The 16,522-nt window shown below is 38.1% G+C and overlaps 1 protein-coding gene across 7 annotated transcripts in view; it reads right to left on the bottom strand.

The window, feature by feature from the left end:
• Positions 1 to 16,522, bottom strand: part of Liprin-gamma (liprin protein kazrin) — a 512,121-nt gene that overhangs the window by 34,797 nt on the left and 460,802 nt on the right. For 5 of the 7 annotated variants that reach the window (XM_067776681.1, XM_067776678.1, XM_067776679.1 and 2 more), the window contains 6 exons: positions 6,517 to 7,422; positions 6,392 to 6,452; positions 6,137 to 6,327; positions 5,542 to 6,054; positions 4,159 to 4,320; positions 2,459 to 2,603 (listed from right to left, as the gene is read on the bottom strand). In XM_067776681.1, the coding sequence (XP_067632782.1) occupies positions 2,459 to 2,603; positions 4,159 to 4,320; positions 5,542 to 6,054; positions 6,137 to 6,327; positions 6,392 to 6,452; positions 6,517 to 7,422 (1,978 nt within the window). The remainder of the gene's footprint in view (positions 1 to 2,458; positions 2,604 to 4,158; positions 4,321 to 5,541; positions 6,055 to 6,136; positions 6,328 to 6,391; positions 6,453 to 6,516; positions 7,423 to 16,522) is intronic. The other 2 variants (XM_067776680.1, XM_067776684.1) reach the window with 1 other exon arrangement.

The raw sequence follows: 16,522 nt of genomic DNA on the forward strand, positions 1-16,522 counted from the left end.
AGAATTGCACATTTGCTTTGGTGAAGGATGCTTTCACTCTTCGCAATGAAACTATTTTTCCCACTCGTTGGTACTTTTCTAACACGTTTCACAGTTAAAAATTTCAATTTAACAAATGAATAGGATACAAAATATGTTAGTAAGTATTTTTCTTCTATAGTGAGAATGTTTTTAACAGTGCTTCCCGAAATTTTGTATATGAATGGGCAAGGCGAAACTTGTTCCAATTACTAAGTCTGAAGATCCTTTATGCATAAGATTGCGTTGAACGCATCTATATGAAAAAAGTTTATTGTGGCTGCCGTTAGTAACCAACTGGAGGATAAATAGCAATCCTTCATTTTACTTCATTTGACATTTTCGCTGTCACCTACACAGGGTAACCCACGTCCACTTAAATCGAAAACTGTGAATATTTTGTAGCACACATCGCAAAAATGTACTGTGTATACCAGTAAGAATGGGGAACACGAGAATTTAGATAACCTATAGATAAGTGAATAACTGATGATGGGAAATCGGCCCTTGAACGACCACATTAGAGTACCTACATACGAATTATTACATAACTTATAGCTGACTGTCTGCGCGGTGAAGGGTATAGCTTGAGGTACAATTTTTTTTTAATCTTACTCAAACAATCATTTACAGTAGCGTGTTTAAAACAACTGAATTTTCGGTATATCTAAATAGAATGAGCTCGAAAAACTCGAATCTCGAGGTCCCTATGGGCTATCCAAGTCGAAAGTTTTATATGAGCTAAATTATTTTATTTTTTTGATAAATGGATAACAAGAATATCTGTTTGGATTTGTTTGAGAAATTATATTTCTATTCAATTAAATAAAGACACTGTTTGACAGAGTGAGAGGGAGAGAGAGAGAAAAAAATGGGAAAGGGGAAGTGAGAAAAAAAGGGAGAAGGGATGGGATAAGGATAAGGGTGTGGAAGGATGCGTTAAGGATTTATAGGAAGAGTGATATGAATTTGCATAGGAGAATCGAGATGGAGTAAGAGAGAGAGTAAGGGCCTGATGGAGAGTCAGTAGAGAAGGCGTAGTGGTAGAGAGGATTAGGAGATGGAAAAGGGCGGATAGAACGCGACAGGCCGAGGGAAATAAGAAGGTATCAGGATGGTGTGAGGGAAGGAAAAAAGTAAAAGAAACTGACAAAGATGATATAGCAGAGAAAGAATTAAAGTTGATTCTCTTTCCAAATTGAACATGAAACCAAAGCTCGGATGCTGAGTCTTTAAAATGAAATGAAGTATTATTTTAAGTTTCTGCCTTTCGAAGTGTAATACCACGGTCAAAAACATAACATACATTTTGGTTCCGATTGGAAACGATTGAGGCGTGCCAGGCAGGGATCAAAGCTCTGACTACCCTTTGAAGGCACCTTTTGATCGTTTCAATAAGGACCAAAATTTAGAAGGCGTACCTTTTTAATATATTATTTACGGTTTTGGGAGTTAGGTAACAGAATATTACATATTTTTAGCTCAGAGTTAGCTCCGTACGAGGGATTAAACTTATACAATTTTGACAAATTGGAAAATTTACTCTGAGTCAAAAAGTAGTGCAAGCGCTTATACTGTGTTGTTCCGGAATAACGAAAAATATTGCGGTCCTTTGGGGCTGCAAACAAACCTAGCTACCAGCAATCAAAGGAGTAATTATTCCAATTGGAATGCATTCTTTAACCACTCTGGCCGTGATATTACCTTTCGAAGGAGAGGGACTGAAAAATCGCTCAATTGATTTTTAAGGACCATCGAAGTATGCATTTACCTACATAAAATGAATGAGCGAGATAATTTATGGTGGAACCTATAGAATGTATTAAGAATTGAAAAATCTTAAAATTAGTTAGATAGGATACACTTTCTAGAAAAAAAAACGTATTACAAAACAAAAAACTAACAGAATATACAATACAAATTATAATCAATAAATAAATAATGATAAAAGAAAAACTCTAAACACAATCTATTATATATGTACATAAATAAGTAGGTATGTGTGGGGCTATGTTATCAAACAAAAATATGTTTACATATAAAACTGGTGAATATGATAAATATTTAAAAATATTAATAATTATGTATATAGGCATGTAGGAATACGCACGAGTTAAATAAAATTTGGTTTCAAAAAAAAAAAAGCAAAATAACCAATTAAACTGTCTGAAAAAAATTCTAATTGTTAAAAACAACTCACGAACTAAAAACCAACTTAAACATCATACAACTTATGTAAATGCAGGCATTGTTAAACGAATATTTAAAATATTATTTTAAGCATAATTTTATTTTATATTATATGTTAGCATATCAATTTAACATAAAAAAACAATTTTTTTACACACTTACACTACATACACACAGATAGTAGGAAATTTTTTGGTGAAATGATGAATGAGCTACATCTAATGTAGATATGTATATAAATATTACTTACCTTGCAGGCAAAATGAGCGCATCAAATTCGGTTGTGAGATGACGTCGTATGATATTTTTGGATGGTGGTATGCCTAAAGCTGTAGCCATAGTATCACCTGAAAACGATGGTTCCAATACGACAAGACCACCATGAACACCGCTGTCTGTGAAAATAGGAGAAAAAAGAAATTTATTCGAAATACTACAAAACGATGCAGATATTCTTAATGATGGAAAGGTCTTAACCACGGATGTATAGATATGAAAAATTCTTTCTCTATCAATTTGTTTCCAAGAAATGGCCTCGAACTACATCTGCAGTATAATGTTGAGCCAAAGAAAATCCGCCGAAAATGTTGTAAGAGATCGGTGCTTTTTTATTCGAGTGAGTAAAAATGTATTTGAGGTCCCAACTTGTAAAAAGAAACCATACAAAAATGAAAGGAGAGGTAACGTTAAAAGAGCTTTGGCTTTAATATCAATTATTTGAATGCGGAAAGGAAAAAATTTTGTTCTGCCTAAATATGCTTGCAAAAAAGAGTTTACAATTTTTAGGCGGTCTTTCATAATTTTTTTTTGCAAACTCGAGACACTTATGTTGATCTTACGCCGTAAAATCGTATTGCATAGCCGGTGTTGGACATCACCAGAATGTTCTGCGAGGAAATAGTTTCGGTTAATATATACCGAAGTCAAAACGCGCCCGATGCCCCTGCCGACATTTTTTGACCATGTAAAGTTTTACCTCTTAATTCATTGATTATTTTGAGAAAAATTTATACAAGACGACATCATGACAGACAAGGTTATAGCTGTTTCGATTACATCTTGCAAATCTCTTCAAAACCTTTTCTTCCGGAACTCCTGCTATGATCGATTTGTCGACAAACGTTCGAGACCAAAGCCTGTCAGGTTGTAAAGCAACTTTATACTTTTAGATAAGGTAAATTGCGCTTTATGGCTGTCAACAAAATTTAGGCTAAAATATTATAGTATTATAGGTATCCAAGTACATTGATTTTGAAAAATAATTACATATACACTGGTTCAAAACCAGTTATAAAAGCCAAGGAATTTTTGCGCCTAACATCTTTCTGATGATGACATCTATGGCCAGTGTTTAAAAATTAACCTTTTCGCGTGTTCTAAGAGAGTAAGAAGTTTCATATCAAGTCATCAGTGCTCCTAACTTGCTAATAGGACTAAAATACGACACCACTCGAATGTAGAAAGGAAACTGATTACTCTTTTTTACACTTGTTTCAACCATGAAGGAGAAAAGAACAAATGTATTTAAAAGACTAACAAATGTATTACGGAAGTGTACAAATGCAATGGGAAAGGGCGTATATGTTTCAGAACAATTTAAGGATATCCTTACCATGTTTTCTTAAATAAATTTTCCCTTTTATAAAATACATTCTTCTCTTTATGAAATACTTTTTCTTTTCTCAAATTTATTTGAAAAGGCGTAGTAAAATGTGTCATAGTAGCCGTGTGGTTCTAATAATGGTAAGATATCTAACTTGATAACCAATTTCTCGTGGCCCTATTGCCATGCCCATTTTCATTCATATTTCTCAAGCCATTCAGTGTACAATGTCCATCACACCGCGGCGGCTGCTCACCCTGGTACTATTACAAATACTTATATAGACTTATGTTTTGTATCCTTGGAAATAACTGATTTTTTCAGCAAATATTCATTATATTTCTTACCTTTCAAATTATCAGCATATTCTCCCAAATCAATAGATCGAGCCCAGCGAATAAAACGTTGATTTGTCCATACAATCGGATCAGTGTCTACATTTTCTGATTGCACACGACGCATTGCCAAAGTTTGGCGATCATATTTTACAATGCGAAGCACATGAATACCTGGGTAACCATTAAAAAAGTAATATATATCATATGGCTGGTAGAATAGAGACATCTTCGTTTATATTACACCATTTTCAGTTTAAGTTAATGATTCCGACTTTTTGCAATACTTTAGGGAATTCTTAGTGATAACTCAAATTATAACCCATCTAATTTCAAAATAATCGAGGAGCAGTCACGTATATGTTTCCCGAACGGTATCATATAAGATCACGAAATGATGCAGACATTATTGATGATTTATCTGGAAGGAGGGTCTAAATGTATGGGCTTAGACTGGCTTAGTTGGAGACCGTAAGAGTTTATCATGGGAATATTAAGAAAATAACATTTACACTGAAAGAAAAAATCAAGTAAAATCAAGCGAATTACGAGTCAATTCAACTGAAATTTCTGCCAATTTGTACCTATCGCAAATAGCTCTTGAATCGAATTCCCAAAAATTGTTGATCCGCAATTGACCGTTTCAACAGTTAAATTAACAACAAAAAAGTTCATCATACGCAAGTCATAACCCTATTAATTTAACAATTAATACTGTCTCAAGAATACAAATGAAAAATAACAGATTTTCGTCAACATTACAATAACATAAAGACTGTTGATATGACAGAGATTTTTGTGTCACCATGGTCATAAGAACAAAGTAGTGAGCTCCGGGAGTTTAAGTGTCTCTTAGAAATAAGCTGATGTATTTGTATAATATTGACAGTTGGTCGGTGGTGAAATAGCCAACGATTTCAGTAACAGCCGTCGCGTTGTGTCTATTTTATTGAAATGACATAACAAATGTGTTCTGCTCACACAAAAGTCGGTCGAATTAATCCTAATGTAATCATTTTATTGAATGTCTGTTAATTCAAGGATAACAAACCCGATATGCTGATTTTAGGAGCATTATTTCATTCGGCGTACGGATGTCTAGATTATGCTGGATAGATCCACTTTCATTACTTATTTAATTTTAAAATATTTCCAAAAAGCAATAATTCGATTCATTCTCTAAAATAACAAGTTAAGAGTTTGCCAATTTGCAATGTTAATTCCATTAAAACTACTAATGGGTTATATCTGTTATCAAAAATTGTAACAATGAGGTAAAAAATGCATCCTTGAAAAAGGATGATTATGAAGAGTGTATGGATTAAACACATAGCTTTGATTCCCAAAAATTGTATATATTTTTGGAAATAGCGAGCTTCTTAAGAGAAAACTTACCATGCACAATACTCGCTTGATGAAATTTTCTTGTCACACCCAAAAATTTCTCCAGTTCCTTCTTCGACAATGTATCTAACATGCGCGCATCGACAAGTGAATGCAGAAACGAGTCAGCATATTGTGGAAGTCCTATATCGGGTAACCATTCAGAAGCAACCCAAGTGTGGCCAAGTTGTGTAATCATCGGATAACGAACTAATTCTGGGCGGCGCTGCTCTTCAATGGCTAAACGTAATTTTTTACGGTGCATTGGATGTACCAGACCTAAGCCTGTCTCCAATTCGCCATCGTTCAGTTCGAGCAACACTTTGCCGCTCTTAACATTCTCCGCACAACGCGTACTGTACTGAGGCATGCCGAGTGCCACCTCCAGCCAGGCGAGCACCTGTGAAGCACGCCATCTTTCCATTGGCAATTGTGAAGCATCGCGTAGTAAACGCAATTTCTCAGCATAACCCTCTTCGGTGAGTGGAGACCAAGAGTAATCAGAGTCTGAAAGATAGGGAGTTACTAGAATACATAAATGAGATTAGAGATATTGTTAATGGTAATGGTTCAAGATGATGTTGATGCTGTTTGTTGTTTTACTTACATTCAGCAGCGCCATCTGCTGACAATGCTTTGTTCTTATTGCGCGAACGTGCAAATACACGCGAAATGCTTCCCCAAGTGCCACCGCGGCCATTACGTGCACTCAAAGTGCCAGTTTTAGGTGCGAATTTACGTGCCACCGCACCAGGGCCACCATCAGATTCTACAGGCGAGCCAAGCTGTTCCACAGATCTTAAGAAAAAATAACTATCTTTAGTTATCCACATCTTGATATAGTAGTGGCAAAACAAATTACCTAGAGTATGCGGCTGAGTTCAACGGCGACAGAGTAGGACTACGTTCTTTTGGTGTGCCATCTGCAAGAAATTTTACTTATCTGCATTAATTCATATTAAGATATATAATTCACAGCCCACTCACATTGGTACATGTTTTGACTAGAGACCAGCGAAATACTATCTGGATCAACTGTTATACACGGACCATTCTCACAAGTACCGTCGCTAAAATTCAAATCCCCACCGGTGCTCTCGCGATCACTACTATTTCGCAGGCCCGAATCATTCGAGCACGAATTACGATCACCCGCCGTTGCGCCTGAGCCCCCACTCAAACTGCTACTAAATGCTGACAATGAATTCGAATTACCACGCCCGCTATCATCGGTGCGTATACCACTATTTGCTGTTACCGTTGCTGCCATCTGATTTAGCATACCTGATGTAGCTGATGGTGGTGTTAGCGGTGCAAATGAAAGCAAACTCTCTTGATCGGATAAACACCCAGAGAGTTGGCGTCGTGCCTCTTGTAATTGATCTTGTAGACGTTGTAGCTGTAAGTCGCGTGCATTCAGTTGTTGCGCTAACGACAATGAACGTTCGGCTTCATCACGCGCTTGCTTTAGTAACTGCCAGCGCTCTCGCTCTCGGTCACCTGTCAATTTAGCATTATTTGTTTCAGTCTCGCGCACGCGATCTTGAAAGTTTCGTATAAAATCACGTAGTTCTTGTTCTTTTTCTTGCAGCGAGGCACATAACTGTTTCACTTGTGATATCAGTTCACTTTTGTCGGCACGCAGTTTTTTACGTTCGATTCGTAGCGACATTATTTGATTCTTTGCCGAACGTAGCTCGGTTTCGAGACGATCCACTCGTTGCTGTGGTACGCTACCACTACCATCGGTCGACTGTGCATCTCCGCAGCTGTTGGAGTCTGAGAGGTCTACTCCGCCAACAGCACCTTCAGGCGAGTTCTCTAACAATTTGCGTAGTCGGTTAATTTCGGTGTTGAGTCGTTCGTTCTCCTCGCGAAGTTTCGTGGGAGAATCTGGAAAAGAGGAAAAAAAAAATGAAGGACATTTTTAAAGAAAATGAGGGCATTCCTTTTTATTGGTTGAAAACATTACAGCACAATTACAATAAAGTTGCTCTAAAACTTCAGGGACGTTACATATCCCCACATAACTTTTACCAACTAAGAGAATTTTAGTACCAACTGCATTGATTTTTCCCTTTAAAATTCCCCTCGAACTAAAAAAAAAACGGCGAAATGTTCTCTAAAAAAATAATATAAAAAATTTCGTTTGTGCTACAAATTATGGGCGGAGTTTGATCGGAGTCACCCCGGAACACTTTTACAATAAAAATTGGCGAAATAGATTTCTAATGATACCAAGTTATTTGTTAAATTTACATAGTACCCCATTACCGGAGTTCAATTTTGAGATAAAATATACGCGAGGCCAGCTATTAAGACACTCTCCGAAGGTCTTGGGAAGTGTTATCAATGTTGATGGCGGTCGTGAACCGCATCGGCTGCGGCGAGAAGGCTTTCACGGTCGTGACATAAACCGCTATGATCGTTTGACTTTTGTGGTAGCCCTTGGGGATAGCTGGCAGTACATGGTGCCAAAAAAGTCCAAACCCTCGATTTTCCGACCGGCGAATATCGAACACACGACCCATCTCAACAGACCAACAGCGGGCTCCTTTGTTGAACAATTTCACAGGGGGAGGGACAGTCCATAAAATTGCCGAACGCCCTACTAAACCAGGGTGAGCGGAGCAGGAAAAAATTTTATTTTCGTCAGAGTCTGAGAGTTACGATCTGTTGACAAAATAAAAACAGACTCCAAGGGGTTTATCCACGTGAGATAACTGAGGAAGCCTCCCCAGTATGGGCTAATAAGGTTTTCGTCGCGACTCAGGAGCGCAAAGTAGCGAAATGCGGCGAAAGCCGAGTAGACCCGTTTTAGCGAATGGCTTCTTCCCCCAAAATACAAAATTTTTCTCACATCCAGTAGATCCAAGAGGTATCAGCCTTCTCCTGCAATTCCTACGAGGTATGTTCATATGTGACCAACCAATATAGACCCTTTATCGAGGTGGCTGAAATGGATGGAACATCACCCCAGATAACCACAAACTAGTCTGAAAGGGCTGTACTTGCTTTACGAGGATATCATGAAGAAAATCATGTCCTGCACCTGTTATTTGTGATGCCAATTGGAATCAAAGGATTATGAGACTTATATGATGCTCCGATGAGCGTTCGGTAGAACCAAACACAGCAACAATATTAATTATTCCAATCCTTTCTTACTTTTCACCTCCATATAATCTCCATGTGAATGCTTGCTGAAGATTTATGGTCCTGTCCGTGAGAGGGACGGCAGGTATCGAAGTAGGTATAATATAAAGGCTTCGCTGGCTAAATCATGGTATACGTATGGACGAAGACGCTATCGCTAAGAAAGTATTGCAGTCGAAGGAAGGGAAACACCTCCAGTGAGTTGGGAAAGGCAAGTTAATGAGGACTTGACCTCTTTTGGTGCACCCAATTGGCGTCAGTTGTCGCGAAACAGGGATAGCTGGCGTGACTTGTTACGAAATGACCAAAACTGTTTAGGCGGTTAAGCGCCAATTAATGATGAAGATGAATGTTTGCTGTCCAGTATTTTCACAAGGTGTTTAGCCCTGTGAGAAATCAGCGATACTTCAGGCTCTTCTACGTCTCGTAGGGTATTTTCAAACTTACGTCTGAAAAAGATTCTTAAGCCATTAGTGCATGTTACGACTAGGCAGCCTCAGCGGATGAAGGGGATTGAAATATTCTATCGGTACGCATGCCTGTTATATGAGGCGAATAAAATCCACAAACCAAAACATTCAGGCGATCGAAAAAAATTCTTCCGTAAGCAGGTGGACCAGTATCAAAAGGTACTAGTACCGGAGTGTTCTCTATTTTTAACCGTAAAAGGACTGCCCGCACCTGCAAAATTTCCCCTAAATTTTCGGAAGTATTTTTGCGGTTACTATAACAATAACAAGAACTAGTGAGCCCCTGGCCTACAGATAGTGGAGTGAGGCGTTCATCACCGGTAACATTGAACTGCGTATAGGGTGCTGCAAAGGATAATTATATACAACTCGATAGCTGATCTATAGAAATACCAAATATACTTTCCTCCATGTATAGTGGCTTTACTAACGCCAGATATTTTTTGGAAAACATATAACTTAGCGGACCGACCGAAACTTTTGGTGGGCCTAACAAATCGCTCAACCATCTATCGGGCTAGTAACAGATGTAGGCTGCTAGTATCCTAATCGGTGATGCTCCTCTAATGCTTCTTATTGGCTTATGGCGTACCTTCTTTCAACTTTGTCTGAGCTCTCTTTTTCACTTCGCTGTGGCCGTTCTGCGGCTCAGCAGTCTGTTAATTTACAAACTTTTGCCTAATTTTCTTGCTTCATGTTTTTTCATTCCTATACACATAAATATTTAGGTACTATTTAGCTCATTTCGTAAGATTTAAATAGTCTTAATGACTTTAATGATTGTCATTTCATTGCTCGCAGTTTGACAGTTAACATGGATAATGTTTTTCCATTGTTTGTAATTATCGTTGTCATGATTATTGATATCAAGGATTTCGCTATTTTGAATGGGATTAATTTGAAATATAGGCGGATGTTAACAATGATTCAAATAACCACTGTACAACAGCAATTTTTCAACAGAGTAGGTAAGGCTAGGTAAGCTGGTAGCTGCTCTGATAGGGGTAGCTCACTTGGACAGCATTAAGGCCGTTGTGAGACCATATAAAATAACGGTGGCGTAAGCTAAAGCTGCTTAAAGAGTTGTTGTGTAGCAACGGTATAGTTTTGAATGAGACCGACATCAACCTTGGATAAATGCTCCGGAGGTCCAAGTGAGTCGAGACCATCATCTTCCATATAGCTGAAGCATATTAAGACGTACCGCATGGATTTCAATTGGACAGTGTTTTGTCAAAACCTCAATGACCATGAGAGCTGAGCATTAGTAAATCCAATCGTTTTGGCAGACCAGTTGCCATTCATTTCCGGCCAGGAGAATCTTTCTTTTATGCAAGAAGTGGTATCCACCCAATGCTTGCTGAGCTGGCTCAGATATCCCTACAGCCATTTTTAACAATTTCAGTTGTACCGATGCAGTTGCAAGCGAGGTCAAGCACTGGAACCACCCTGATCGCACTAAAGTTACATTTAGGGCCTTGATAGCTGCTTGGCTATCCGAGTATATGTTAAATTTCCAAACCGTTGTAGAACTGGATAGCATTTCATTCACCTCAATGACGGACACTTCCGTTTGGAAGACGCTACAGTGATTAGCCAACTTACTTGTGTGACTTACATTTAGCTCTTGACAAAAGACCCTCCTAACAGAGTTACCATGTTAGTGTTTTGAAAGGTGACATCGTGCAGATACATTTTTCTAAATAAACTTATAGTCAAGCTCGTCTAGTTTACTTTTAAGCATTTAAAAGTTTAACTGATCAAAAAGCGTCCTTCGGCCATGTTTGCAGAGTCCTAAAGTATTAAAGCTTTGGTTTTCTAAGGAATATTGGTCGTTATGAAACAAGTAAAATTCCATACGAAAACTTGGAAACTCCAAACATTTTCCTTCTGGCACTTTTCCGCATTTGTCCCGGGAGCTCCAGATAGTTTCAACGTTTTGATGTTGATGGAGGGTTAAAGTGTTATTATGAAATGTTGGGCTTTGTACTGTGTGAAGTTTTTTCTGATACCAAAGTTGTAACTCCACCAGATTTGTTGCAACCTGAACAGTGCTTTTATGAAAAAATGTCATGGCTACTCTGTTACAAGAAAAATTTTAAATTTTGTTGTACTGTGTAATTTTTCTTCACTTTGCTTTCCTTTTTTCAATTTTGCATTTCCTTTTGTTTTATTTCGCATAATAAAATTTGTTATTTCCGTCTTTAATAGGAATATTATTGATTATTTGTGCGCATTTATTTCGGTTTGTCGCACATAATGAGAATCATTTCTCCGATTGAATGCGATGCTGGTGGAAGCCTGCTGTTAAGTTTGGTTGTATTTTATAATGATTTCGATTTGAATGATTAAATTTTTTATTGCCTTGAATCGAATATTTTTTTTTTATCAGAATTGTTAAAAATACCTACAAAGGTCGACAAATGCTGATTGTGTTTTAAGATAGTCAGCTAGACTTTACGTTGTTAAATTTGATTTGATTTATGATTTGATTAATCCACCCACCAAATTCAGAATATGATAAAAGAGATACAAAAAAAAAAAAAAAAGAAATTTCCGCCGCCTAGCTCAATTCCAACAATTTTTGCTGGATTCTGTATATACTCCTTGTGGTGCCTTGGGTCTTTGATGAAGCTAGAAATTTTGCTTGGCCGGAACTTTACTACAATCGTAGTAGGATTGATTCATTTTGTATGTATACAACTAGCTGAGCCTAGGTCAACGGGTCACTACTGGCAGACAGTAGAAGTTCTAACCTCGACTGAGGTCGGCAGGAGAAAACAGTGTGGTTTAAAATATATTATGCGGCTTAAGAAACTTCGGAAAACAAGGCGAGCAGATGCCGCCTCTAAACTTAACATCACCAAACCCTACGTGTTAACTATTAAGTGCAGTCTACCTACGAGAAGAATAAAAAAGTGCCACGAGCGAGGAGGTGATTCGTCAACAACTCTCATTTGAATCTGGAAATAGATGCGAATCAGTAAGAACAGTGGAAGAAGTGGACACTCGGTCGAAACTCCAAAACACGAACGAGTAGCTGATGACGGACAATGATAAGTCCTTAGCGGGAAGATCTGTGGCGAACAATCCAACATACGGAGACGGTCCTTAACAAGACCAAGATTTGAAATACTTCTGTAGTAAAGTGGTGAAGATCAAGCTAAAGTAAAAGCTGTTCGAAAAACAAGTGGTGGCGTTAATACTGGTCGACCGAGTGAGAAAAGAGCACTGAAAGTCTTGTTGAGGCGCTTAATGGCATGCTAGACAAATCGGCTTTAATATTTCAAAGTAAATGTGGGGATTGGTGATCCGGATTTCAAAGGTGTGAGTAATTAATGCACTTAAGTCTTACTCCACCATCAACATAGCTCAGATGACAGTCAATGTCACAAGCCCAAATGCAAGAGATTTGATATTTGTGTATGTAAACTGTTAGTGAAAAATTATCCCCTTTAGCTTATTTTGGTATGAGTACACTTACATAATAAAATTAAGGAGTTTTCGATTATAAGTGAGGAGTTGCATCAAAAAGGGGTACAATTTAGATTTATGGATGTTAGGAAGAGCCGAGTGTAGGATCTGACCACCATTCAGCAGGTAATGGCCAGAGAGATTCTGTATTCTCTGAGCAACCATTAAACATACGTTTGGTGGTGAGCTAATTTAAGAAGGCGACAAATTAGCTAAGCCATTTTGTCATATTTAGCTAGCTGGGGGCTTCATCAGCAGTCTTGGATCAAACGTGTATCTTAGTACCTCATCCCCGCTGAGCAGGTTTTGCGCTGGGCTTTGGATTAGCCACGTAAAATCATATTGCAATTAAAACTCAAATAAAGCAACATGACTGTCCCCAATCGATATACACGTTATTAAATCAAACACGTTGTGACAGAAGGATGATAAGCCTCCAGTGTTTCAGATGTGCATACGATCCGGGAACCTAAAATCGATTAGGACCATTAACTCGTCGCCGCTGAAATACACGTTCGCCTTTGCACTGCCAAAACCAAGGAGCAAAAAACACAACAAAAGCTATACGTCGACAAAACTGCAAAATCAACAGACTGCCAGTTATTTCGCAACTAGACTCTCGCAGTTGATCTCCGAGAGTACAAATCAACCCAACGTAATGCTCATTGAATCTGCGAAATTAAGCGCACTTCTTTAAAATACGAGAAAAAATCTTAATATATATAAATTTACCAAACCAAATTTTGAGACTATGTCAATTTAACCAGCATCCGCCCTAGGTGGAAGGAGTTGAGTACCTGCTACGACAGCTGGTTCTACATTCCGTTTGGACTTGGATTTTTTCCCCATACACAAATGTTATCATTAACCACAAATCAATCAAATATCGAAGTTAAGTGGGATATTCCCAATTTATAACTTTTTTTTAAATTGCTTAAACCGATGAATCTTTTTAAACTTTCTCCTGGTATCGGTCTCAAAGGCAAGAGCTTAGAATAAGTCAGTCTTCACAGCGTTGGATCCTACAGAAATTATTTTTAGATTCATTGCAGCCACATCGCATTTGAATAAAAGATGGAAACACAACACATGGAGGGTGGATATGAGATTGATGTCTTACAATGTCCAAATCGAAGTTAATCCAGAAAGCGTATCCTCATATTAGTGCGTTACTTAGGGTATATCACTCCAACATGGTAGCAGATAGTAAAAAAGGGAATTATTATAATATAATAAAAGCATTTTGGCACGATATTGCTTCGAGGAGATTGAAGTCAAGTTCCTCTTCTAATCTTTCAGTGATGGTGTTTTCTTTATATTTTGCAAAACAAGATCTACTTTATATGCCTACTCTGACGCCATTTTGAGGTAGATACATTTTCGCTGAAAATCTTAACATGGCAAAAATAAACTCGTAGGGCTTATTAGACCAGTGCCTTACGGCAAATTTGTTCTAGAAACATTTTCTAAATGTTGGCTCTCCCGTCACTTGAGTCGGTTGATTAGGACAGGACATTACTGGAGATTGCAGAACATGAGACGGTCTTCAATACGGTGACTCCATACTTCGCCAATCACTTCAAGGTTCACTGAGTTTGAAGAAAATTCGGATTGTGATAATGATTCGCGAATTATTTTATTAGCGGTAACACTTCAACGCGTTGGCAAAGCAGGGCGCAGCTTTGGATGAGCCGCCTGCAGATGTCCCAATCCATTTGGGGAACATCAAAAAGTGACAGGTGTTGCACATGATTCATCAAGCAAGAAAGGCGTGGATAGAAGAGCGGGGTTGCAAAATGTGCAAATCCTACGACGTTAGAATCACAGAGTTGCTTATATTCCTTAGGAGAAAAGCCTTAATCACAATGGGCAGATTAACTTGATACTGCCTTCCGGCGTCACATGCTTATAAGTTGTGCCTCGTCAGTAACACCACATGTAGCAAGTGCGAGCTGCAGGAAGAAACGTTTGAGCATCTGTGTTCGTTCGATCTGTGTTCGTATCCTGCGCTCGCCAGGTCAAGGCTCCAGCTACTAGATCTCGAGCCAGCTATTAAGCTAAGCTAATTTCATCGTCAACCAATTCTGTAACTCCACGGACACAACCAGCCTATGTGAGGTCTTTATTGACTGGCCAGTTCAACCTAGCCTAAAGTGCATGAGTTAAATACATAGTAAATCATTAGTAAAAAGTGATCATTGGGCGCCTTTGATGGCGTGCAAACTCCAAGCATGGATGTCGAAAAGCAGCTTATAAAGACATATGGGAAATAATACAAAATATGAAAAAAACACAGCTCATGCAGTAAAATCTTTAATTAAAATTTCACATTTTCAAAAAAGATACTCTCCCCACTCAAGTGAAAGCTTACAAATTGGTTATATGCATAACTATGCCCTTACCTATGTACATCCTCTAAGATGAGCTGTCACTATTAACCAATTGAGGACTATTAAAGTATCCCTTTTTCAAACGAGCCACATACTTCAACCACATACATATATAAATATGTACATTTGTATTCCTGCATATATAGTGGCTAATACCAATAATCTTACTAACGTACTTTTCATGCTTTGAAACTGCACTAATGGATGCTGCTAAAACACAAGGTCCAAAGATTAAATTTCCATCTTTCATGAGAGCGAGCAAAAGTTTCAAACAAGCGGAATGAAATGTGGTAGTAATCACGATGCAGCAATCAAATTTGTATGCATAGAAAGAAGCACAGGTAAAGGGAGTTTCAATGAGAGATAGACGATGTTGGAATGAAATAAACTCAGGTATTACATAAAGCTATACGAGTACGATCACTGCTACAACAACAACAACAGTACGAATACGAATAATTGTGCGAAAACGAACATCGATTACTTGAAATTTTATTGGCATTCGAATTGCTGTTATATGATTCACTTTTCCGCCTAATGCTGCTCCCTTTGGAAATTTGCGTGTTAAGTTTCTCCTGGTTGTACCCCGTGATGAGCCCCTCAGAATTCCGAAGTTGGGTATTTGCCAAATGGTTAATTAACAACTTGTCAAATTTTGGGTTGTAGACAAACTGGTTTTAACGTTGTGCCATCTTCAGTACAATTTTTCGTTTTTATGTCTCTTTATCGTTTGACTTGTATTTATACATAGTTCGTATGTTCACGAGCTGGTACTGTCAAAAAGGGATGCATATGGATGGTTGTATTATGAAAGTATGTAATAAGCAGGTACCTGCAACCAGATTGTTTTCGTGTACATTCGGAAATAGAGCATTTTTTGTCGCTACGTGCATATTACATACTACTCAAACATTTCAGAACGAAAATTACACTGAAAAAGGTACAACACCGAGACAAAAAAAAATAAAATTGAGAAGGGATGGCGGAAAATCAATCCAACATACATCCATTATCCCTTCTTTCTGAAAATCATGAAAAACAACATGAATCATAAGGAAAATAATTTGTAAATATCGGTAAGGCTCAGATTGCTGCCCAAGTGTAGAAGCCGAACCCACTGAGTGTTCAATGAAATACTTGTTAAGACATCTTATATCTATCATGCCTAGATCAGGGCATCTGCGGCAAAATTTACGGACTACAATGCACAATGCACCCAGAGAAGGCACTATTAATATCCCAATGAGTGGCTCTGCCTGGAGCCTGGTCATAAACTTTGGTCAAGGTCTTTGCCATAGAGAGAGTATCTAGATATCCAGGGAAGGACAATCTGAAACAAATATAACGATTTCGTTGACAACCAAGAGGTCTTAAAAACATTCGATTCTAACTTGATGATATCAGATATAGTGCGGAGGTATCGGGCTTTACTGGCATCAATAGGACAAGGCAAATGTATCACCTTATTAGGTGCCATAGCAATATTGAAGGAAATGAACTTCC

This window comes from Eurosta solidaginis, chromosome 3 (assembly GCF_040869045.1).
Source record: "Eurosta solidaginis isolate ZX-2024a chromosome 3, ASM4086904v1, whole genome shotgun sequence".
Classification (NCBI taxonomy): Eukaryota; Metazoa; Arthropoda; class Insecta; order Diptera; family Tephritidae; genus Eurosta; species Eurosta solidaginis.